We start from the raw sequence: 23,690 nt of genomic DNA, 5'->3' as shown, positions 1-23,690 counted from the left end.
CTGGCATGATTTCTGCTTAACTCTGCCCCGACACCCCACCCACTTCGCCCAGGGGCTACCCCGTCCTAGCCCAGCTTAGCCAGGACTTGGCTGAACAACTCCAAGTTCCCCAGCCGGGTCTCTGGTAATTAGCTGCGCAGACGCACAGTCTCTTACCTAACAGCCCTCGTGACCTGGTGCCATGAGCACTCACCAAGTGGAGCACATGCTTGTGTCCATGATACTCCCTGTGCCCCAGGGCGAGATGTTTCCTTTCTCAAGTTCTTGTTATTACCATCATTACTGTTATTTTAATTTAAACCTCTGACATTCAGGGAGAGGTTTCCCTGCAGCCACAAGGGCATGTCTGTGGGAGGCTGGCACTTCGGTGACTGGCCTGAACTCTTGCCACGTGGGACAGCCGGACCAGTGGGCGGCCAGCTCCATCCTCCTTCAGGGCTCCGCCGCGGCTCACTTATCAGGCTGACATCCCGCAGGGGGGCCGCCGCCCTGCCCGCCCCTCCGGCTCCAGGCCTGCCGACTGGAACCAGACCTGGAGGGGTGAGCGGGCAGGGGGCCTGTGGGAGGGGGCCAAGCCCTCGCCACAGGCCCCTTTGCAGTTCAAAGTGACACACTCAGGCGCTGTCCCCTTCAAAGGGCAGACAGCGCCTGCCCTGAGCTGCTGTACCCGCAGGGCAGGGGTAAAGGTGGCCCTCACAGGGCTAGTCAACTCCCATCCGTGGGTTGGGCCTGCTTCCCTGTGCCCTGTCCTGAGCAGGACCCACACCAGCAGCTAGATGTTGCAATGCGATCCTGGGAAAATCGCCTTCCCTCTCTGAACTTCCCTGCGGTCACTGTATATTTGCAGAGCACTCAGAAGGCGCTCAGGGACGGTCATGCATGAGGCTGACAATGCCGACAATAAAGATGATGACTCAGTCTCTCTGAGAAACAATACCCCAAAGCCAGTACACCTGAGCGTGATTCCCATCAGCTGTTCCCTAGTTGTGTGACCCAGGGCAAGTCACTTAAGTTCTCTGTGCTTTGGTTTCTCCATCTGTAAAACAGGGCTAGGAGGGGATGACGCCTCATGCCAAGTAGCCACAGACACACCCATCCCTCCCTCAATGCCAAACTATGTCCACCTACTGCCAGGATCATAGTTCAGGCCAAGTGAGACCTACCGAGAAGGCGCTGTTCACGTGCTCCCCCCAAGGCTGAGAAGTGGTCAAGAGGACGAGTCTTCACACCAGCAGAGCATAGAGGCATGCTGGTGCAGCTCCCCACTGGCTGTGTGATCCCTGGTGAATGGTTTTACCTCTCTGAGCCCCAGTTCTGTACCTGGAAACCTGGGTAAACAATGGTCCTTTTAGGAACTCTCACCGAGGTCTGGGGTGCCAAGGGCTGAGCCCTGAGCTTAGACATAACGTGTGCCCAGTACATGGTAGCTTATCATTGCTACCTTATGCTGTGTGACCTTGTGGATATCAGGGCACCTCTCAGGTCAAGCTTCAATGTTGCAGAATGAGAAATGATAATAAGAATGCCTGCCCCAGGAGAAGATTCAATGAGCTAATCCCCGTCAAACCCACAGGCAGTGTGCAATAAACACTGGCCATTAATTATGAGGCGTTCATTCAACAAATAGCATTGAGGGTGCCTGGGTGGCTCGGCTGGTTGGGCGACTACCTTCGGCTCAGGTCATGATCCTGGAGTCCCGGGATCGAGTCCCGCATCGGGCTCCCTGCTCAGCGGGGAGTCTGCTTCTCCCTCTGACCCTCCCCCCTCTCATGCTCTCTCTATCTCATTCTCTCTCTCAAATAAATAAATAAAAAATCTTAAAAAAAAAAATAACATTGAGCTCTGGGGCCCGGCCACCACAGGACACTGAACCCAGCAGAGGGCCAGATTCTGCCCTCCCAAAGGATCTCTGAAAGTTTTCTCCTGACCCAATGCCTGGGCTCCAATCCCAGTTCCACTTAACTAGCTGCGTGACCTTGGGCAAATTACTCAGCCTCTCTGTGTCTCAGTTGTCTTATCTGTAAATGATAACAACACCCACGTCATAGCCACAGTGCCTTTAAAAACCGTGAAGTGCTTAGAGCAGTGCCTGACAATCCATGAGCACTCAGCAAGCATCAGCTGTACGATTCTTACTGTGGTGGGAGCTGTTGTGCTCTCTCCCTGCCAGGCCTGCCCATCAGCAAGCCCCCTGCAGCCAGCCGGGCCCCCTTCTGCAGCTCAGAAACTTGGGAAGTGTTAGCTCCTGTGAGGTGGCCCGAGTGCCCTGCAGAACAGAGGGAGGCTTCTGTGGGCTTCCTCTCTGGTCTGTTTCCCCAGCAGCTGGAACACTTAGAAAAAAGCTCCCAGCCTGCTGGGCTTGTCAAAGCAGGGCTAGCTTTACTAGAACCAGCTTTGGACGATAATTCTGCGGTCATAACTATTTTCTTTACATACTGCTATGGAAAGGGGAACCCCCTGCTTTTTTTTTTTTTTTTTTTTGAACCTAATTGAAGACACCATCAAGCGTAAATATGCTGGAGTTTTTAATAAAAACATGATGGAGGAAAACATTCAAAGCTCAATAATCAGAAGCAATTTGCATCGTGAGCGGAGATGTTGCTCCCACTCCCCACCCCCTTGGCTGTGCTCTGCGCGGGGCTGGTTTTGGGGCTGGCAACTTTAGACCTATGGCAAAAATAATGAACAGCGGTGAGGCTTGGAGATAGTCTGAAAAATATCCTGGAAAAGAAAAACATATGCCAAAGAGTGTGGTGCAAAAGTCGTATTTCATGCCTGACTTTTGAGAATGTTAATAAGGATTAGAACCATACTCCAACAGAACAACTATCAGTCAAGGCGGGGTAATTAATTTTGCTTCAGATCTCTGCTTGGGAAAATGAAAGCAGTAAGTGTTGTTTCATAGCACAGAGATTTCATCACACTAGAACAACCCAAAGAACTTCCAGAGCTGCATCCTGATCCCAGCTGAAAGAAACCTGGCTGTTGCTGGCCGCCTCTGCTGATCTGTCACCGTGTAGATTTGGGGATCTTTTCCCAATGCTAACAATATCAAACTCTTTTTTAAAATTTCAGGATTGGCCAATAAATATGATTAGATAACACATCCCAAGCCACATGTCCTCTGCTCGGCCTCTAACATGTGGAGTACAGATGTGTGTTCCGTGTACAGATGACCCAGCCGGCTGCTCCCCTGAGGCAGGGACCCTGGGAGATGGAACCCCGAGACGTCCCGGCAATCCCCTGGCCCTCTGTGGCCCTGGCCAGGCCGCTGGCCTCCCCATGACCCACTGTAGAGAGGAAGGGCCAAGCCCAGGGTGTTTGGGAGTCAGATATTAGGACAGAGGGATGTGGTCACCTGGCTCTTGTCCTTCAATGTCCCAACTTAGAAGATAAACTTGCTCAACGTGCATGCTATCCAGAAAGTTCTCAAGCTCATTCCATCATGGAGACATGCCTGTTACCCGCCTCAGGAACCAGGATTGAAGGGCCTTCCCCTCCAGTGACCTCAGCCTCGGAAGAAAAGAGTAAGCCAGTGCTAAAGCCAGAGTCTGGGAACGGGTTCTAGAAAGAATTGTGGCGTTGCCACACAGGCCCCTGACTTGGCAGTGAGTAGACTGGGGTTCCTGTCTCCATTCTGCCACAACTGAGCGAGCTTTAGGGCAAATACTAGACACACCTGAGCCTCGGTTTTCCCGTTTCTACAAAGATCTTGAAGAGCTCTTCAGCTGGGACCCGCTAAAGCAGCCCAAGGTCTGGATGGTGGGTTTCACCCAGGTGCACCCTCTCTGTGGTCACTGAAGAGGGTTCTTGGAAGCCGCAGGGAAAGTCAGGCCCTGGAAATAGGGCAGGGAAGCCTGGGCCTGTTGGTGTTGACAGTCAGCCAAGCTCCAGCTCTGGGGAGAGGGGGCAGCAGTCTCTGAGGCAAGAGCCCCTCCCAGTCTGACCAAGCAGGATCCCCCCTCCCCGCCCCCAAAGCAAAGCTCTGGGTTAAGGTATGAGTGAGCCTACTTCTCGGCTTTCCCCTGGGGTTAGGAGGGAGGAGTACCTCAGAGTCAGCCACGGCCAGGCAGAAGGGCTCAAGTGGGCAGAGAGGGGAAGGGTATTCTACCACAGTGGTAGAATGAAGGAATGAATGAATGCATGGATGAACGAACGGACGCATGAATGTACGTCAGAGGGAGGTGAGGGCCTCCCAAACCCACTACAGCAGGCAGGCTGAGGGCAGGGCACCTCCCTGAAAAGAAAAAGGCCACTAGGGGTCCCTGGGGGAGGGGTATGATGACCTGGATGAGCCCCAGCTGCCTGCAGGGCAGGGGTGGGGTAAACTCTGGCCACTTGGCAGAGGCTGGAGGGTCTCCCTTCTGGACCAGAGGCTACTCTGGGGAAACAAGGAGGGCCAGGCTCCTCCTAAGCTGGATGGGGTCAGGACCACCTGGAGGAGGAACTCTGTCACTGGCCCCCTGGCCTCCTCTCAGCTGGGACCGACTGGGCTTTGCCGCATTTCTGGCCCCCTCTTACCGCTCAGGCACTGGTCTCCCCGGAATACCCCAGACCTCTTCCCTGCCGAGCAGCCCAGGCCGCGGGCCCAGGGCTCAACCAGGCCGGGCTGATATGAACCATCTGCGTTGTCTTAGGCCGCCCCTCTGCCCACTGTCCCTCTGAACTCGGCCGGTTCCCGCGGGCCGTTTGATGCCTCGTAGGGTCACAGACCCCCGCACACAAATCACCGCCGCGGGGCTGGGGGTGGGGCGGAGGCGCTGAAACCTAATCCGCAAAGTTTGCTGTGCCGCCAGCTCGCTCCTTCCCTCGCTCACTCGACCACCCCCCCCTTTCCAAACAAGGCTTATTTTTCTTGCCAAAAAACCAAAGTTGGTATCAAGTGTTTCGAGGGAGAAAGTCTCTCCCCCGCCCCAGCTTGGGAGGAAGGGCCAGAGCTGTTGGCTGAGCCCGGAACCGCAGAGAGGGCTCTGGGAGGGAACCCGCGGGAGGTGAGCTCCCGGCTCCCAGCTCTGTCGGTCCCCGTCCCATGGTTAATGGTCGCAAACCCAACTGTCTCTGACCCTGCCCTGTCCCCGTGGTCCCCTGCCCAGATAGTGCTCTTTCCATCGTGGCTCTCCATCCCTGTGGGGCCAGAGATGGAAGCATCACTTCCTGCCCCTTCTCCCTCCCCATAAAACAGCCCTCGCCTGTCGCTTTTACGAGGTGACACCCTGCTCTCAGCCCGATCCTCCCGCACCGGAGCCTGGGCTCAGGAGGGAGGAGACTGAGCAGTCAGGCGTCTCCAGAGAGCTCCCAGGACACACTGGGGTCCCTGGGAGCCTGCCCCAGAGGACAGACTAAGAGCTTTGAAAGGAGGCTAAGGAGCCAGGTACATTAGAGGCAAATTCCTCCAAAGTCTCCTCTCCGGCTCCATTGACTCTGGGGCCTTCGGTCTGAGATCCTAGAAACTGGCCAGGAGGTAGCCGGCCTGGTCCTCTGGAGGGGTGCAGAGTGGAGCCCTGGGGGGCACGCAGGTTTCATTTGCTGGGTGTTGGTTTTGCTTTTGGTTTTTTTCAGCCGGTGCAGCGACCCGGAACCGCGCCCGGCCGTTTCTCCGACGCCCGCGGCTTCCGACTGTGCCCGGAGGTGAACGCCGGCGGCTAAAGTCCGCGCCCGCGGCGCCCGCTCTGCGGGCTGGAGCTCTAGTTGTCGGAGCAGGCGGCCGGGGCTGGGGCAAGGCGGCGGCGGCGACGTCGAGGGGCCGGTCGGCAGACCCAGCTGGGTCTGCGCTGCCAGGGCGGGGGAGGGGGGACGGGTGCCGGCCGCAGGACAGATCTGCACACTGTGGGACAGGGGTGACGGCAGCAGCGGTGGCGAGAATAAAGGCGCCACGGGCCCGGCAGAGAAGCGGGTTTCCGCGGGGGTCGAACAAAGGAATTCGCCCTCAGAAGAAAGGGGCCGAGCGAGCAGCCGGGAGTGGTCAACCCCGGAGACTCGCAGGAGTACGAGCGTGGCGACATCAGTCCCAGGGATCCAACGAAATCCGCCCCGCGCTGGACCCCAGCCTGGCATCTCCATTCGGCCTCTCCCTTCTCGTCAATCCCGCTTTCATGGGGATGGTGGGTGTGCACCCCCCAGCGCCACCTTTCCTGGGAAGAGGGGACAGAGCGGCCCGTGCTTTCCGTCAGTGGAGGCAAAAAGTCCCCCACCCCTCCCAATCGGCATCCTCTGGTCGTGGGGCCGTTGCCCCCATTTTCCAGAAGCTGACAATTGAGGCTCCCAAAAGGCAACCCCTTCCCCCACCCCTGCTGCAACGCTTGGCGGGCTCGGGAGACCCAAGCGCCCTCGGAAACGAAAGTCGCCCCGGGGGGCGACAGGGCCGGAGCTCCCCTCCTCCCGCTGCCCTCGGAAGGGGTGGAGGGGACACGGTTGTAAGGTGCTCGGCTTCTTTTCTCTGCTTGACATGAATAAGGGGATTAGGACGGCAAGTTTCCGTCGTTCACTCCGACGGACAAAGGGCCCCGCGGTCAGAGCGGCACAGTCTCTGATTAAACGACAGAGCCCTGTCACTCAGCACCATCCTAGGTACTTGTGTTTGTGACATAATCTTATTAGAAGATAAAACCAGCGAAATCCTTTCCATAATGAAAAGTTACATTTAATGGCTGGACTCGCCCCCCAACCCCTCCCGACCCTGCCCGCCTCCTCCCGTTGCTGTTGGATATGGCTCGCCTGTAATTGGCATTTAAAGCACCAAGTCTGAGAGAAAAACGGGGTTTAGGGTTTTTGTAATCCCCCTAAACTGTCTTTGTTCGAAATCTCCACAGATACAAGTCTGTTAAGAGTAAATATTTGTGGATTGATACAACCACATTTCCCCCCTACAAACCAAATCTGAAAAAAATCTGCCCTCCCGCCGTGCAGCCGGGGCGCAAGAGGGAGGGGGCTGGGGTCGGCCCCAGCGTCTGCACCGGGAACCCTGCATTCGGGTTGCCTCGCCGCCTCCAGGAGCCGAGGGACTTTGCACACTTCTCAGGCGGGAGAAAGGTCTTAACTCTTTTTTCAATTTTCTGTGCTCTCGATAAACAAACCTCTCGGACCCGCTGCTTTTGGGCCTGCCCGAGGGGGTCGGCGGGAGGGCTTGGGGAGGGGCGAAGGCTTTGCTCAATTCCGAAAGAAAATTCTCTCCACCCGCTTAGCACCCTTCTAGCAGGTTTAAGTGGCTCCGAGAGGACTCGCTCCTCCTGGGTCGTGGGAGATGCGACCCAGCAGGGCACCTCGAGTCCAGCCCAGGAGATCACCGGGAGCCGCCAAGGGCCCCCAAAACACGAAGGAGTCCGAAGGTTGCGGAGGGGCCCCGGTTCCCGGCTCCAGCCCAGCCCGTCCCGGGATCGGATTCCTTCATAAATCAGCGGCTGGGTGAAAGGGCTGCGCTTTAGAAAGGGCAGGACCGTGTGCGCGTATTAGAGCGCGCAGTTCCCAAATCCGGGCTAAACCCCTGGTGACACCGAAATTCATCAACCGCTGCCGGCGCCCGTGGCGCGGCCGAGGAGCCCCAGAGCCGAGAAGCCTGTGCACCGCGCTGCCCCACTTGGGGAAAAGAACGAGGAGCAGGAACCATCGGAGAGGTGGGCCTGGAGGAGGGCACGGGTGGAGACCTCTGAGAGCCGCCCCGCCCGCGCGCGCGCGCGGCCGGAGCAGCGAAGGAAGCTCACCGCGGGGGGAAAGGCAGTTACTCTAACCTTTTTTCTTCTCTGGTAAGGGCTGGCCCTACCTGGGCATTCTGGTGCGAAGAGGGCGATGACCCCCACCCCCACCCCTTCCAACCCTGGGGCGGTAACCGCCCCCCTCCCAACACACACACCTTTCCGGCTGGGCGCTCTAAGGTGAATCACAACTGCCCAGAGCAGAATCTGGGGCTTTGGGAAGAGCAGAAATCGAGGACGTAGGGATCCCATCCGCTTTGGGAGTTAGACCAACCCAGGAAAAATCTGCTACAGAGTAACCCTGAGCCTGAGAGAAGTTACTTAACTCCCTCCACCTGGGTCTTCTCACCTATACAGGGACCTAAAGCAATGAAGGCCAGTACACATCGAAGTACTCAAGAAATGTCAATTCCTTTTCTTTCTAGATGTACTACTGTGGCCTGCCCCTCTGGGTCAATAAGACTCTGTTCCTGTGAGTTCCTATCTACACTGGCCATGCTCAAGATTAGGTTGGGTAAAAGCAGGACCTACGTGCCTCAGTAGTAATGGGGGGGGGGGCATCCACAGGCTGCTGACTGCCTGCCTCCAAGGACCAGTTTCTGACAGCCAGACTGCCCCATTCCCCTTTCAAGGGGGAAAATTCAGAACACAGGCCCCAGACCTGGGCAAGGAGCAGGAGGGTGGGCTAGGCCACTCCTGGAGGCCTGTTTAGGAGGATCCACGCTCTGGGCCTGTGTGAAAGGCAGACAATGCATTCCTGCCAGGCAGGGCGTCTCCAGCCCACTTCCCAGGCAGGCAGGATGGAACCATACATTGACAGAATGCCTAGTGGAGGCTGGCACCTTTGGGTTTGTTTCACTTTATCCTCAGAGATCGATTCACTCTATCCTGTGAGATTGTAACTGGCACCCTTATTTCACAGAGGAGGAAACCGAGGCTCAAGAAGAGCAATGAGCCCTTCCCTAAAGGCCCCTGGCTTGTGTCACAAGAGCCAGAGACATTCTTGATCTCTGATCTGTACTTGCAATTTTGTTCTTTTCTTTGAGAAAATGTACCCCACCCAGGAGGCCCTCCATTTGCAGGAGGTGGCTTCCAGAGCACCTTGGTCCTCTCCATCTCCACAGGCTCGGGCAGCTCCAGGCCTGGGCGGGCGCCCACACCCCACAGCCCCGTAACTATGGCAATTCAGGAATCACATGACAACAGTCTCTGAGTCCTGGAGGAAAGCAGGAGGTGGGAGAAGGGGGGACAGCAGTCACACCCAGCTCTGTCCTGACCCAGGGCTGCCCCTCTCCTCTCCTGTCACTGCTCCTACGGCGCCCAACAGAGCCGCCTGGGGGGTTGGGGAGCCCCTGGCCGTCCTGTGTTCCAGCATGCTCACTCAGCTTTCTGCCTCTAGCCCGCAGCTCCGTGGTCTCACGCCTGCCAGCCCCGGTGGGCACCTCTGTTGCTCCGGGCAGCCCTCAGAACCCTCCCTGGCTGGCAACCACCTCACAGTTCCCAGGGAAACCTCTTAAGCAGGGGCCGGCCAGGAAGCAAACATCTTTGTTTCTTCTGGAACCAAACTCCAGGAACTAGGTTTTTCCTTCAGCAACACTTCCCTCAGTTCACCAAGTGCGGGGCAAGCCAGGTGATCTGCCATCAGCCAGCACACTCCGTCCGGGCCAGTCTGAGCCAGGCTCCCAATTGAGACAAAGCCCCCCCCCCCCCCCCCGCAATGTACTCACATATCCCTGGGACCCCTACACTCCCCCAACCCCCCTCCAGGGCCCCAGGGTCGACAGGGCAGGTCCAGTGGCTGCCAGTCAAGAAGCTGAACAGAAATGGATACAATGTTGCCCCGGGAATAACAAAGGAAGGGCCCACGCAGAAATTTATTTGTTCTGATCAGGCGAAGCAAAGGTAAAGGGCAGCGAGGAAGTGCTGTCAGCCAGGCCTGAAACCCAAGAAAGTTGCCATTCTGAGCACAGTGGCCCCTTATACCCCACCACTCCACAACACAGCGGTAGTTAAAGCAAACACAGACCCTTCACTGCCCCGTCAGTTACACCTTCCCCCCAAAATTACACAAACTTTGAAAGATTTTTCTGAGAGAAGATGGATGCTTCGGGAGACTTGAGGTCAAAGCTAGGCTGTTTAAAGTATATTATTAACAAATAAACATTTACTGCAAAAAAAGAGAGAAAAACCCTATAGGCCACCGGGGAACCAAATCATGTTGCTTTTGGCTTCAAATGACAGGAGACATTTATGACATGAATGGAGAACACCAGCCGGTCGATGAAATGGCAAACGTCTGCCACTTTGCTTCCTCTGCTTTCGTGAATCAACTTTTTCAAATATGGTTTTCGGCCTTACCCTCCCTTCACTACCACCACCTCCCCACTTCTGACTGCAGGAGCAATAAATACATATAATTTTGGTTTTGCTCTCTGCTGCCATCAGCACAGAATCTGGAAGTTGGAGAGGGCTGGGTCAGCCAGAAAGCCAAGGGCTTTGGGTCCTCCTGCACCCCTGGTTGACTGACAGCTCATACGGGCTCCTTGGATGAGTGGACCATCCCTTTCTTCCTTCCTCCCTTGAAGCTGAGGCCTGATTGTGGTGTCCAACAAATTGGAAGTTATAACTCATGTCTCTGAACATATCATCCATTCCTCAGCCTAACTAATGCCAAAGTAGGACTGGGAATTTTTTTTCCCCCTTTTTTGTTTTAAAAACCTCATAGCCGCAGGACAGAAGAAATTCCCTGGAGAAGCACAGCCAGCCAGCCCATCCTGGACAGAACAAACCTCTGTGGGCTGAAGGATCCTTCTGACCACCTGAGCTGGTGTTTCTCCATCTTTTAAACCTCATCTTTTGGAGAAACGAACAGATCCCTGAATCTCTCGACCTCATTTCCTCCCCCTCTCCTTCTGAATCTCTTCCTCCTCCTCCTCCTCCTCCTCCTCCTCCTCGGAGATGTTAGGTTGAGCTTTTTTCCCCTTGTCATTTGAATCACAAAAACAATAAGCATGAAGGGTTTCCCAATATGAAATTATATTATTGAGTATGCTTTTCCAAGCTATTCTCAGACCCTGAAGAGTCGAATTGCTTCTCAGTGTTAAGCTCTTTGCTCTGGACCCATTCCACTCCCTCTCACGGCCCCCAAGGAGAAAGAGGCCAGAACACCAAGCCCTTCCTGCTACCTGCCCTTCCTGATAATGCACAGTTGGCAATTGTTCTTATCTATATAATCAGAAGTTTTTCTGCCTCTCTGGAGGTAGTGAAGAGGATTCTGGATCCCACGGAGTATGGAACATTTACTGAAGCCCCACCAGGTACCTTGTGTCATCCTTACAACCACCCTGGGAAATTGTATCCTCACCCCTAATTTGCTGATGGAGAACCTGGGGCTCTGAAACAGGTAGTCAGTTGGCTAAGATCACATGGCTGCTGAATGGTGGGGCTGGGAGGCGAACCCAGCTCTGTCTCAGAGTCTAGAGCTCTTCTCCTCATTGAAGAAGGCATGGCCCTCACAGTGCCCCACTCAGGCAAAGGGAATGATTTTCCCAGGGGTGCCCCTCATCTTCCCTGCATAGAGAGGCTCATGGCAAGCCTACCGTGCCAGGTGCACCTTTCTCTGGCATGGAACCCATAGGCAGTTTGGTGTCTCCTTGGCGACAAGACATTCCTTGCCACACTGCTGGTGATAACGGTAACAACAGTAATTTCCAGAGTATTAACATGCCAGGCGAGATGCCAGGTCCTTTGGGGCATGTTATCTCGAATCCTTATTAGAATCCTTTCCCCCAGGTGGCTATGTCCCCATTTTACAGAAGAGGCTCAGGTAGATGCTAGGACCGTGTGGTCCTAAGCCTGGCTCCAACAGGCAGGGTAGGAGGTTGCTGAGGGTCAACAATCACGTACTCCAGAGGAAATCCTCACAGCCTTCTTCCCTGACTTGGAGAAAATCCGGCAAACAAATGAGGCTACACTAGTCCAGAGCCTGGGGAATACAGGGTGAGCCAGGAGTCAGCTGTGAATAATGCCTCCGTTCAGCAGCAGATGACTGCAGCTTAAGGCCTTTGCTTACCCTGCTACCTGCAGCCAAGCGGCCGGGGTTAAAAGGAGGGTGCCATCCCAGGGGCCAGAGGATCCCCAGACTTGGGCTGGCAGAGTGAGAGCCCTTCAGCCTTCAAACCCCCAGCGAGAGCACTACCCAGGCCCTTCTACAAGGCCAAGCGCTGGCTTTTCCTTCCAAGCGGACCCATTTCCAGGACAGACCCTCTACCTCGGGCTGTGGACAGGGATGTCTGCAGTTCTGAATGAGACAGATGGGGGCCATGCCAGCTGGGATACCTACTGGTAGAGGAGGTGCTGCTGGTAACTGGCACCCTGCAGGAAGGCCTTATGGGAGGCCTTGCAAGCTGGGAGAAACAGCAGGCCGAAAAGGCTGGAGCCTGACTTTGCTCTCTGCGTGCGTGCCACACCCCTACTCTGCCAGAGCTAGTGCTCGGAGGAGAGGTGAGCCTCCCTGGAAGGCCTTTCCCGGTGTAAACACTTCCAAGGAAAGAAGGAAAGGAATGTGCTGGGAAGAGCCAGGTTGGGCCACAGGAGCCTCAGCCAGCTGGGGTAGATTTACCAAAAAAAAAAAAAAAAAAAAAAAAATCACCCCAGGACTCAGTTTTTTTCTGAAACTCAAAGTCTCGCTGTGCCCCCCCGCCCCGCCCCGTTCCGCGGGTGGGCGCACCCTACCTGGGCAGGCGAGCCCAAGGGGACCGTCGCAGGCTCAGCGGAGCCCTGTAACTCTGCTCGCCGAGAGGCGAGGCCTGCGGGCCGAAGGGCGCCGCCAGCCCGGGACGCCGAGGTGGGAGCATGGCCCGAGCAGGAACGCCGCGTCTTTCGGCGCACGCAGGCTCCCGCGCGCACACCAACGGATCTCGGGTCGCCAGGCCTGGGAGCTGTCTTACAAGCGATTAGACTCCATTTTGTGACAGATTTTTGGACTCTCCCACCGACCCTCCCCCCTTCCGGAGCCTCCTCCAGGAATTCGCCACCTCCTCAGGATAGAAACGCTTTCCAGACGAGCGACAGACGGCAAGAAAAAAGACTTACATAATTCTATTTGGCCAAGCCACCAAGAAAAAAATGGGGCGGGGGGTTGTCTTTTTTTTTTTTTTTTTTTTCATGTGTTCTCCGGTGGAGGAAGGAGAGAGAGGTGTTCGTGATTTTGCGTTTGGAGGCCCCGTTTCCTCCCGGTTTCTAACCCGGTTTTGAGTCCGAGAAGGAGCTCCGGCTGCCGAGGGGCCAGAGTCTCGGGCGCAGAACGATCCGACGCTTTTTTTTTTTTTTTTTTTTCAAAGAAAGAGCCCCCAAAAGCACGTACGGAGAAAAAGTAAACTTTTCGAGTTATGCGTGAAAATGCCCAAATGCCGTGGCCCTCGCTCTGCTTCGTCCGTCCAGGACGTGCGGGTGGATTTTATCAAATGTTATTAAATGTTCCCGAACGTCAATTAATCACCCCCGTGGTGCGTAAAATAACGTTGCGCTTCTGGGTGTCCCGGATCTTTAAAACAAATCGAAAGGAAGAAGAGACGCTTAATAAAAATAGCAACCTCTTCTAAGGACCAAGCCCCGCAAGCTCCTCGTGGGTCGAGGACACATTTTCCAAAAGTTATTGGGGGGGGGGTGTTAATTTCCCTATACCGCTGACACAAAGGCTCGACAAAATCGAGGAGGTACGTTTCTGCGCCCACTTGCCTGGATTCTCGTCTGAAAAGCATTTACGCACTGATGCAATAAATAAGCATCTGCGATCCTCAAAGAAAAAAATAAATCGTGAAATACACTTTTATTGTGCAAAAGAACATCGCTTCCCCCGTGAGCCTGTCTGCCTCGCTGCGCTGGCTCTCCCTGAGAAACGCTGAGGCGAGACCCGCCGGGGTATTTGTCCATAGGATTGTCTTGGTAACAACCTCTCCTCAGCCCCCAACCGGCCGGCCTAGTTGCAGATACCTAATTGGCCTTATTGGAAGAAAGAGGGGGCGAGGGAGGAGGAGGGCACCGTGAGGGGCGTGAATAATGCCCGCCTGGAGGCTGCCGCCTTGCAGGACCCAGACTCGGAACTCAGGACCTGAGATTCTCCCAGCGCCAAAATTCACGGGCAAACACATCCCAACTGCATTGAAGCATCAAGCTCTCAGAGAGGCGCCTTTTTTCCTCTCCTTTTAAAAAACAAATAGGCTTTCAACAAAGTGAACACAAATGTTTAATGTTTAATTGTTTTGTAAAATTAGGGGGTTGGCCGCTGTGCTGTAAGGGAACATCCTGCTCAAATTTTGTGACTTTACAGTTCTGTGCTCCGAAGAACCAGGGAGCATCCTCTCCTTGTTTTAAACAGAAGCTCCATAAAGGACTGAGGGGTAGGGGAAGAGACCTGGCAGATGCATATAAGAGGTTGGAAAGGGTCCTTCCAATATGGAAAACATTTTTCCCCCCCAAAAATCTGCACACATGACTTGGAGGCCCATTTCCAGTTTCCTGGGCCTCCTGCCCCCACATGTTGAGTCATCCAGGCCAGTGGCTAAGTTGGAAGTGGCACTGCCAGAGCTGAGCTCAGGGTCAGGCAGGCAGAGGTGCAGGCCGGCAGGACGTGGGTGGGCTGGAAGCTGGTGATCCCTGCCTCTTGGCTCGACCAAAGCCCCCAACCACGTCTACCCCAAACTACTTTCTCCATTTTATTTGTGCTGCTCTATGCCTGCTTGTGGCCAAACTGACTGGCGGGGACACGTTCTCCTGGAACTAGAATCATATCAGTCCAGGGCATAGCACAAACCCTACCAACAGCAGTGTGCCTAATTTGGGGTGCTCCAGACAGAGGAAGAGGTCTCAGCAAGACTCTGGGATCAGCAAAAGAGTTGACTCTCCAAAGTGTACCCCAATTACTTCCCGCAGAGCCCCCAGTGGGCAGGAAGAGCAAGGTGCAAAGAGCAGGTCCTGTCGGACCCTCCCGACCAGGGTAGCATAGCCAGATTAGGTGCTGTTGTGGGGCTCAGCCAGAACCTTTCAGAATAGAACCTAATACCCTCTCCAGAGCTCTAGCCTACAGCTCCACTATTTCCGGGCCTCAGCCAAGCAGCTACAGAGATGGAAATGGGGCACCCCAGCTGCTCCACTTCCCATCAGGGCCTGGATTTAGGAACAGTCCCTGGGCAGACAGGTAGCCTGCAATCATCAGCAGGCATTGGCAGCCCAACCTTTTCCTGGAGGCTTGGGCACACACAGCTCCCTCGGAGCCCCAAACCACCTGAGAGCCTACTCACCCTGCAGTCCCATCTAAAAGGGTCTTTTGGGCTTTACTAGAAAGTTCTCGAATGCACCCACTTGTCTCTGCAATGCCTGCTTGGGGGTGCCTACACCCTTCTTTCAGCTATTGCTCCTCTCTGCCTCCCTCTCAATCACACTGCCAGGCACAAAACCCAGAGGGTCAAAAGAAAAAGCCCACATCTGCTCTTATCTGTCCCAGTACCTTGTCAGACAAATCCATAGTCTCAGCTAAAAACAAAAGTCAGCAGGTAGGATTCAACCCATAGTCTCTGGACTCAACTCTGAGGCTTAGGCTACACCAGGGCAGAGCAAGCCACCCCCTTCTCCAACACAAACAGTGTGCAAGAAAGAGGGCCTGCTGGGGAAGGCTGATTTGGGCAGTTCTTCATCCCCGCCCCCAGGAGCCCCAGATTGTGGTTTGCCACCTTGAGGTCCTCTTCCTAGACAGCTCCTCCAGCCAGCAAAAATTGTTAAGTGCAAAATTCCCGCATGGAACGGTTTGGAGGGAATGGACACTTTTCTATCAGGGACTGAAAATACAACAGGGAGAATGGCAGGAAGGGGACATCCTGAGCTGCTCAGCCAGTTCAGCACGCCCCCACTCCAAACTCCACTTCCTTGCTCCAGGAACCCCAGACCTCCATAAAACCCTACTTTTGGGAAGCACACCACCAGGGCCTGGCTCCCCTAAAGCACTGTTCTCATTTGGGAATCAATTCTTGGTCCCCAATTTAGGCCTCAGTGAGGTCAGGCCCTGTCCCTGCACAGAGGGATGGTATCCCCCTAGTTGGCCAAAGGGCCTTGTCCTGTACCCCAACCAGTGCAGGTTTCCGGACAAAAGATGGCAACTAGGGACCACCAGAGGCTCCCAGCCACCTCACCAGTGGCAGCCAGGCTGGGATGGTTCGTCCCTGCCCGGCGCCGCGCAGCCCTCACAGCCCTCGGAGCTGATGGGCCCAGCGGCGCGCAGAGCCGATAGTTGGGCGGACGCGGGCCTGACCTGGCAGTGGGGGTGGCCGGGCTCGAGTGCCGGGCGGCGGCAGGGAAGGAGGAGGACGAGAGGCGCTTACTGTTGGTAGTCTTGTTTGCAGTACAGTTTCCGATCCCGGAAGTAGCAGCTGGTGGTGAGGGCTTGCTGACACGCCGCGCACTGCAAACACTCCTCGTGCCAGGACGACTCGTTGACTCGCATCAGGAAGCGGTCGGAGATGGGCCGCTGGCAGCCCTCGCAGACGGCGGGATGCGGGCAGTCGGAGCCTGCAGCGCACAGGGCGAGAGCCGGGCGGTCAGCGCCGACCAGCCTGGCCCCAGCGTCCCGGCCGCGCGGTGCCCGCAGCCTGGGGCCCAAGGGCGAGGGCAACCCGGGAGCGCCGCCCGCCGCCTGCGCTCCCCCGGCCGCCGCACCAGGGCCCGGGCAGCCTCAGCTGGTTCGTCCCAGTCCGCGGACTCCCGCGCGGAGAGGCCGCGGGTCTCGAGCCTTGGCTCGGCGCTGCACTCTCCCTTTCTCCGGAGATCCAGCGCTTGGTGTTACTACATGAACCGGCACGGCGCGGGGTAGCCGGCTGGGACCAAGACAGGCGAGGTGAGGCTGGGGCGCTTGCTGGCTGACACGCCCCACGGTGGCGTTCGTGGTCTTCTGTCCCCAATCTCCCCAAAACCTGTAGTTTGGGTGGCCCAGGGTACATTTTTCTCTTAGAAGCTCCCCCCACCAAGTGACCTGGCACCGCTCCCAAGCTTGCTAAGGTGACTACTTGGGTCCTCCATCACTCTTGCTTCCCGCCTCCTACCCCCTCGGGAGTGGCAGCTCTAGCACCAAGGCCCAGTGAGGATGGTGGGTGGCAGCTGAAGCTGTCGTGGCCTCCTTCCTCCTAGGTGGTGTCCTGCAAACCTCTGTCTCCTCACGATGCCTGTTTAGGGGTGCCTGTTGCCCCTCTGGCAATCACTGCAGGAGTCTAGTCTGTGTCCTCCCGCACCCCCATGTCCTGCAAACCATTTCCTTATTCCGTTGGTCTGGACGCCTGTGTCCATCTCGGGAGGATGCCCCTGTCCCCTGCCCATGACCACTCGGGCGTTCTGACGCCGCACTCACCCAGCAGCACCCCCAGAGTGGCGGGCCCGGGGCGCAGGGCGTGCTCCTCCATCTTGATGCCGTCCAGCATCTTGGCGCAGTCCGTCTGCCCACGGGGGAAGCACCTCTCCAGCGACTCGGGACCTGTTGCTATATCCATGGGACGCGGGGCGCGCCGCGGGCCCCGCCGGCCAGGGTGCTCACCCGCCCGCCCGCCTGCCCGCTCGCCGCCGGCGCGGCTCGGGAGCCGGGGAGGCGCGGCCCCCGCGGGGCTGGGGCTGCGGCAGGGGCCGCCGGGCGCCCCCGGCGAGCGTGGAGCGCCGACGCGCTGGCCCCGGGCCCCGGCGTCGTGCGGGCGGGCCGGGGCGCTGCCGTCCGCGCCGCGTTCTCCCGGGCACTCGCAGCCACGCGCGCCGGCTCCTCTGTCACCTGCTTGTCAGCCCCGGAGCCGGGCTGCGGCGGCGGCGGCAGACGGAGCCGCGGGGAGGAGGCGGCGGCGGCAGCGGCGGCGGCGGCGGCGGCGGCGGGCGGGGGAGGGGGCGGGGGTGCAGGGGCGGCCCCGCGGGCTGGGGGGGCGCGGGCGGCGCAGCGGGGTCCCGGGCGGGGCGCAGCGGGCCGCGGGGCTCCAGGCGCGCTCCCCGCACTACTCCAGTGCCATGGTGCGCCGGAGGAGCAGCTGGGTTTAGAGCTGGGGCTGGTGGCGGAGGGATACTCCGGCCGGGAGCCGCCTCACCCCTCCTCAAACTTCCTGACATTTGAACTCATTGGTGCGCCTCGTATCCCTGCGCCGGGATGAGCCGGCGGCTCCACGTCAAATAGTGCCGTCGCCTCCCCCCCCGCGGGAGGGCTCCCCGCGCCCCCAGCTTGCGCCCCGCTCCGCGCCTGGCCTGGAGCGCGGGCCCCGGCGCCCCGGCCAGACCGACCGCCGGCTGGCCCCTTGCAGAAGTTTGGGTCACCTTCGAAACAAATCCTTCTGCCCCACCCCTTTGAAATATTGATTTGGGAGTTGGAGAATGAAGGCTTTCTTTTTTCTTGCTTGCTTGCTTTTATTATTAATATTTTCTAAAGCTTCAGCCCTAAGAGGAGTGGCCCCATGCGAGGCCAGACTGCACGAACGGCGGGGAGCGCAGCGGATCCACCAGGGGAAGGCGCCGGCCGAGAGTGGCCGCCCGGGGACCCCATCTGTCGGCCGAGGTAGGTCGCTCCGGGCTGAGTTGACGTCCCCTGGGCGGCGGCGCCTTCCCGGGGCCCTTTTGGTCCTCGGAGAGGCTGGCTGCTGGATTGAGAAGACGGGGACCGTCAGGCGGGAAGAGCTGCTGGCCCGGAACTGGCCAAACGGGGTCCTAGCCCAGGGAGAGGGGGTTGGGCCCCGGATTTGGGGTGAGGGGTCCGGAAAAGATTCAAGCGTGGCAGAGATTGGGTATAGGGGTGAGCAAAGATCCTGGAAAGGCCCTGGGATCAAGGACGGGGTACATTGGGCAGGCGAGGAGAATCAGGCCCAGGTTAGGCACGGAGAGTTTAGAGGGCGATTCGGTCTAAGAATGGGGTCCCCGGGTAGAGGTGGGGGCAATGGACGAGAACCTGGCCTCGCAGGATTTGTAGTTGCACGGGTAGGGGGTGGTGGCCCTGGGGTCGGTAACTGTAGGCCCAGGACGATGTGTGTTCGGTTGCTCGATGGAAACGGGATTGGCGGCTGGGATAGGCTACTTTCGGTGGCGGGGGGCCCGGCTAGGGGTCTGTAGGCCGCACCTGGCAGGGACAGCTCTCTGCTCAGACTGGGCAAGGTGGGCTTTGACGCTGGGGAGTGAAAGCTCGGCAAGACCGAGCCCCAGACTCTCGCGCCCGCTGGGCCTGGCACCCACCCGGCCTGGCACCCGCGCTCGGTGCGCAGGCCGCTGCGTCCGGCTGCAGTACACCGCGTCTAGGCTGGCTGTGTCTTCGGCTCCTGGGTCTCCACAGAGGCGCGGCTCGCCCGGGAGCAGGGGGGCCGGTGCGGGCCCGGGGCAGGCGCTGGCTGACCCCTCGAGCCGCTGCGGGGCGGCCCCGACCCCTCCCGGAACGGAGCAGCCGCGCGGAGCGGGGCGGGGGCGGAGGGCATGGGAGGCGGGTCCCCTGACCCCGCTGGAGGCGAGAGGGCGGATCGGATTTGGAGCCTGCCGGAGGCTTGGTCAGAAGTGGCCCCCTGTGCCGCGGGGCCCCGCGGAGGGGCCCGGCTTTGTGGAGGATTAGAAAGCTCCCGCCCCATCCCAGTACCCGCTTGTGTGTCGGTGGGTATCTGTGTGTGTGCGCGCGCGTGTCGATGCTCCGGCTTCGGAGTCTGTTGCATGCCTGTGCACCCGGGTCTGTGCACATACAGTATTTCTGTGTGCCTGAGACTTTCTGGGCTCGGAGTGTATGATCTGTGTATCTGGATGTGATTCCCGTGCACATGTGTGTGTGCATCTGCAGGTCTTAACATGCCTCTGTATCTTCTGTGTGTTTGTAGGTCTTTGTGTGTGTCCCTGTGTCCGTGTCGTTGTATGTGGGTGCCGACGTCTTTGTGTGTATGGGATACTTTTCTGTTTTTGTGTCTTCGTGTCATCTTTGTGTGTCTTGAGTGTATCTTCGAGTTTCTGAATGATTCTGTGTCTGTGTGCTTGCATGTCTCAGAGTTTTTTGGGTTTTGTGTGTGTGTGTGCGCGCGCGAGGCTTTGTGACTCCGTGTATTTCTCCACGTCTTTGTGTGTCTCTATCCCGGACGGTGGAAGAGGGGATTTGTAGCTTCTCTCATACGCTCTTGGCCCCTCGTCCTTGCGCAGCCTGGAGGGCCCTGAGGTCCCAAGTTTGGGCCTGGGCCTGGGCCTCCATCCCCCGGCATCTGGGGCGGGGGCGCGGCAGCTGCGGGAGAAGCCCGGCAGGCAAAATTCGGGCGCGCACAACCCCGCGCAGTACTGGCAAACCGACCGGGCGCATTCTGCCCTCTGCTGGCAGCTTTGCGTCCCTGCACCCACTGCCTGTAGGCGAGAGGGTCCTGGTTCCAGGCCCAGAGACCCTCGCCTTCTCCTTCAGAGCGCACTCGGGAACCCTCTCCCGTCTCAGGCCGTGCACACTCACCGCAGACCCTACATTCTGGGTGCAGCGTTCCCTCCTCCCCCTCCTGTCTCCCCACCTTCCCTGTGACCAGCCTCTTCCTCTCCGCATTTCTCCCCTTCAGCCAAATGGGGGCTCCTGGGGCCTGGCCTCTGTGACTTCTGTGACCCTCAGGCTGGTGTCTAGAGCTGAGTCCGGGCCGCGGACTGCCCAGGGTCGCGTTCCCAGGGCCACCCAAAACCAAGGTCTCAGTGCAGGAGGACGTGCCAGCAGCCCTGCTCTGGTGCCCCGGGTTGGTCTGTCCTGGGGCACATAGAATCTTGATACCTCACCCCCGGCACCCCTGCCCAAGTCACAGCCCACACCACCAGTGCCGACATTCGGAGGGCCACGGATGGTGCTCAGAGTCAACCGAGGCTGCCGGGTGCATGCCCGCCCCAGGTACTGGCTGCTCTTTCTGGTCTTCGAGTGGGGCTGCTCAGTCCACAAACCTGGGGTCCCCCTCTACGTCCTCCTGCTCCATGTCTAGTCATCCCCTCACCACACCCCCACACTCCAGATCACCATATAAGTCCTTTTCCTTGCTCTTTGTCCCGGCTCCCGGGTCCTTCTTTCCCCCAGCGGAGTCCGCGGTCCCGGGTCCTTCGCACACAGACGTACAGAACACCCAGGTCTCTCTCAAGCACAGTCGCGGCTCCCGCCCTCCCCACCGCTTTCCCTGCTGAAGAAGTGGCCAGCTGGATGGTAAAATGGGGAGCCTAGGCCCCGAGTCAGGTACCGTCCACAGGCGGCTAGTGGCATCTTTCTCCGTGCAACGGAGCCTGCCTGATCTGGCACCCGCCGTCACCCCCACAGCCCCCGGCGGCCCGGACCCAGGACGCCCCCAGCCGCTCACACCCGGGTGCTCCCGCCTATCTGGGATTCTCTGTGGCTTGGACTTCAGCCGCAGAAACATCTTCAGATTTTCTCCACCTAAGGAGAGACCCAGCCAACTGTTTGGAATCTCTTGGAAGGAAGCAAGAACTGAGAGGGAAGCTCAGCGGGAGTCCCAGCTCGCCCAATCCTGCAGATGCCTCATCTCCGCAGAGCCCTTCCCTATACCCCCTCGCTCCTCTCTTTAGGGGCCCTGCACTCCCTGTGCCTGCCTGTGCTGCTGGTCTTCCCAAATGCGGCCCTGTGGCCACCCCTCCCCACAGTGGAATCCTGTCCGTCCTCCCCTGGGCTGTGCTTCTGACCGGAGCCAAACCCAGGTCCCCCCGCCCCCCGCCAGTTTACAACCCCAGTTAGAAGCAAGGATCCTGGGCAGGGATGGAGTACGGGGCAATGCCCAGCAGAGTCCTGCGGAGCAGGAAGGCTCGGAGGAGGGGCTGCACAGATGCCCGATTCCCCCTGTGGGGAGAGTCAGGGCTGCCAGAGCCCTCAGACCCATCCCACACTGCCCCCGCACCATTGGCCCTGGCAGTTCTCAGATCCACGGGAAGCAGAGTGGACCAGAGCCACCCCAGGACAAGGCCTCGGTTGGGGGCCCCTGTTCCCTGGTGGCAACTGGGATCTGGAAATCCAGGAGCTCTGGAGGTGGAGTAGGACAGTAACATCAGAGGTGGAGCGTCCCGGTTGGCTTTCGGAGCCGGTGGCCACGCTCTCTTCTGAGGACCCCAGCATGCCTGACCCCAGGACACGTGGGCCAAAGGCTCGGGCCCCTTCTCAACGGGCAGAGAGAAGAGTGCGTGTGATAAGTAACCTGGTCACCTTCCCACAGCCCAGAGAAAAGTTTCCATGGTCTTCCTGTGCCCGTGGAGAGCTCACAGAGCCCCGGAGCCAGGTGGAGGTCCAAAAAGAGGAATGACGGCGAGAGGTCCAAGCTGGGGCCCCTCTGACCCAGGGCTGAGAGTGGGTTCTCACTTTCTTTCCCATCTGGGGTTTTCTAGGCCAGTGGGAGGGAAGTGGCAGAAGACAGGATTTTAGGCAGGGTTTGTTGGTGAGACACAGTGTGTATAGCTCTGAGGCTGTGTGCTGGAACATGCCTGTCTGCCATGTGGAGGACTGCCCCAGCAAGGTCCTTCTGCCCTCCTGCAGCCCCGCCCCACCTTAACCAGCTGGCGGGGTCTCTGGCCACAGGCCCATGGCTTTTCAGTGCAAAGTCTGGGTCATTAGTCATGGAATTCCTCCCTGGTGGGTTAAGAGCTCAGGCTCAGATCTAAAGCCTTCTGTCTGTCCTCAGGACTGGAGAGGGACAGTGCCCTGGCCAGGTGGCCCACAGCTATGGTCTTCCACTGGCCAGGCAGTGCATAGGAGTGGTCAGGAGCAGGTCTCAGGGAGTCACCAACGTGTCTGATTCAGGGTGTGGCTGTGGGACTCTGGAAAGTGCTGGCCTCTGTCTGCACCTCAGCTTCCTCATCTGTAAAGGGGGTATAGTAATAGCATCTATCCCACGGGATTGTTGAGAGGATGAAATGTAAGTGCCCACTACGGTGCCTGATGCATAGTAGGTCCCTATAAGTATTTGGTGAATAATTGGATAAAAGGAATCCCTGGGACTTGGGGAGATCACAGCTGCCTCCTCCCCTCCCAACCAGGACCCGAGGAGGGAAACAGACACACACCGAGCTCAGCCGTTTATCTTCCTTTAGGGCAAGCAAAACTCAGATCCAGGCAGCTGTGGGCTGGGCGCAGGAAACTTCCCGGACAGTGCCCAGATGTCCGGCACAGACAGCCTCAGCCTTCTCCAGCTGCCCTGGCTGTGGAGCCTGGGGCAGACAGTAGCTTTGGAAGGCGACAGAATTAGGGCCTTCAGCCTAGTGCATCAAAACTGACTGTGTGGGACGCTCGAGGTACCACTTATATTTATTTTTTAAAAGGCACTTTCCTCAAGAATCTTTGCATTTCTTGCCAAATGGTTGGGCTGGGTTATTTCAGCAACCCATCTAGAACCAGGGGCTTCCCCTACCGAGGACCTGAGCCAGAACAAAGAAAAAGCCAAGGACTGTATTTGGAGTCATAAAAGCCCCATTAGGACACTAAGAATAACTTGCAGGAAAACATTTTATATGAATTGGACACAAATTCACAAAAGCAAGAAAGTTCATTCGTCTCCACCCTGAGGGTCCGTGGCTGGGGAAGGGGGGCTGGGTGTGATGTGGAGGCCAGCGCCCATCCTATTTGATCTTTATCTTAAATCCACTTCAAAACGCTGGGGATCAGCGGAGTTGGAGGTTTGCCCCTTCCTGTAATTATTTGGTGTCTAGTAAAGTTTTTATGGGTGTCTGTGCAAATAAATGCATTTGATGTGCATTTGTCTTGGCGAGTGGCGCTTTATATAGGAGGCGTGTGCGTCTTCTATTGGCCCTCAGAAATGAAAAGAATGAGAGTGAAAATAAAAATAAAACTAAGATATCTGGACTAGGCAGAGGGGCGGAGCGGGGCGGGGCGGCAATCCCACTGCCAACCACCAGCCCTCTCAGGCCAGGGCTCGTGGGTGCCAGGGATGCTGCCAATTGAGTTTGCTGCCACTCAGGATGGGGAGCTGCTCAGGCTGGGAGGCAGGCTTTGTGAAATCCAGA

The 23,690-nt window shown here is 57.8% G+C and overlaps 1 protein-coding gene across 3 annotated transcripts in view; it reads right to left on the bottom strand.

The window, feature by feature from the left end:
* The window catches only part of LMX1B (LIM homeobox transcription factor 1 beta), a 78,915-nt gene extending 61,694 nt beyond the window's left edge, over window positions 1-17,221 (bottom strand). For all 3 annotated transcript variants that reach the window (XM_045882015.2, XM_045882016.2, XM_045882017.2), the window contains exons 1-2: window positions 17,083-17,221; window positions 16,064-16,250 (exon numbers count right to left, since the gene is read on the bottom strand). In XM_045882015.2, coding sequence (XP_045737971.1) covers window positions 16,064-16,250; window positions 17,083-17,221 — 326 coding nt within the window. The remainder of the gene's footprint in view (window positions 1-16,063; window positions 16,251-17,082) is intronic.
* Between the last annotated feature and the right edge of the window lie 6,469 nt (window positions 17,222-23,690).

This window comes from Mirounga angustirostris, unplaced genomic scaffold (genome assembly GCF_029215605.1).
Source record: "Mirounga angustirostris isolate CCGP_5_RB_7025 unplaced genomic scaffold, mMirAng1.0.hap1 SCAF_15, whole genome shotgun sequence".
Taxonomy (NCBI): Eukaryota; Metazoa; Chordata; class Mammalia; order Carnivora; family Phocidae; genus Mirounga; species Mirounga angustirostris.
The sequence above is the reverse complement of the archived record's forward strand: the minus strand, read 5'-3'. Positions and strand labels throughout refer to the sequence as shown.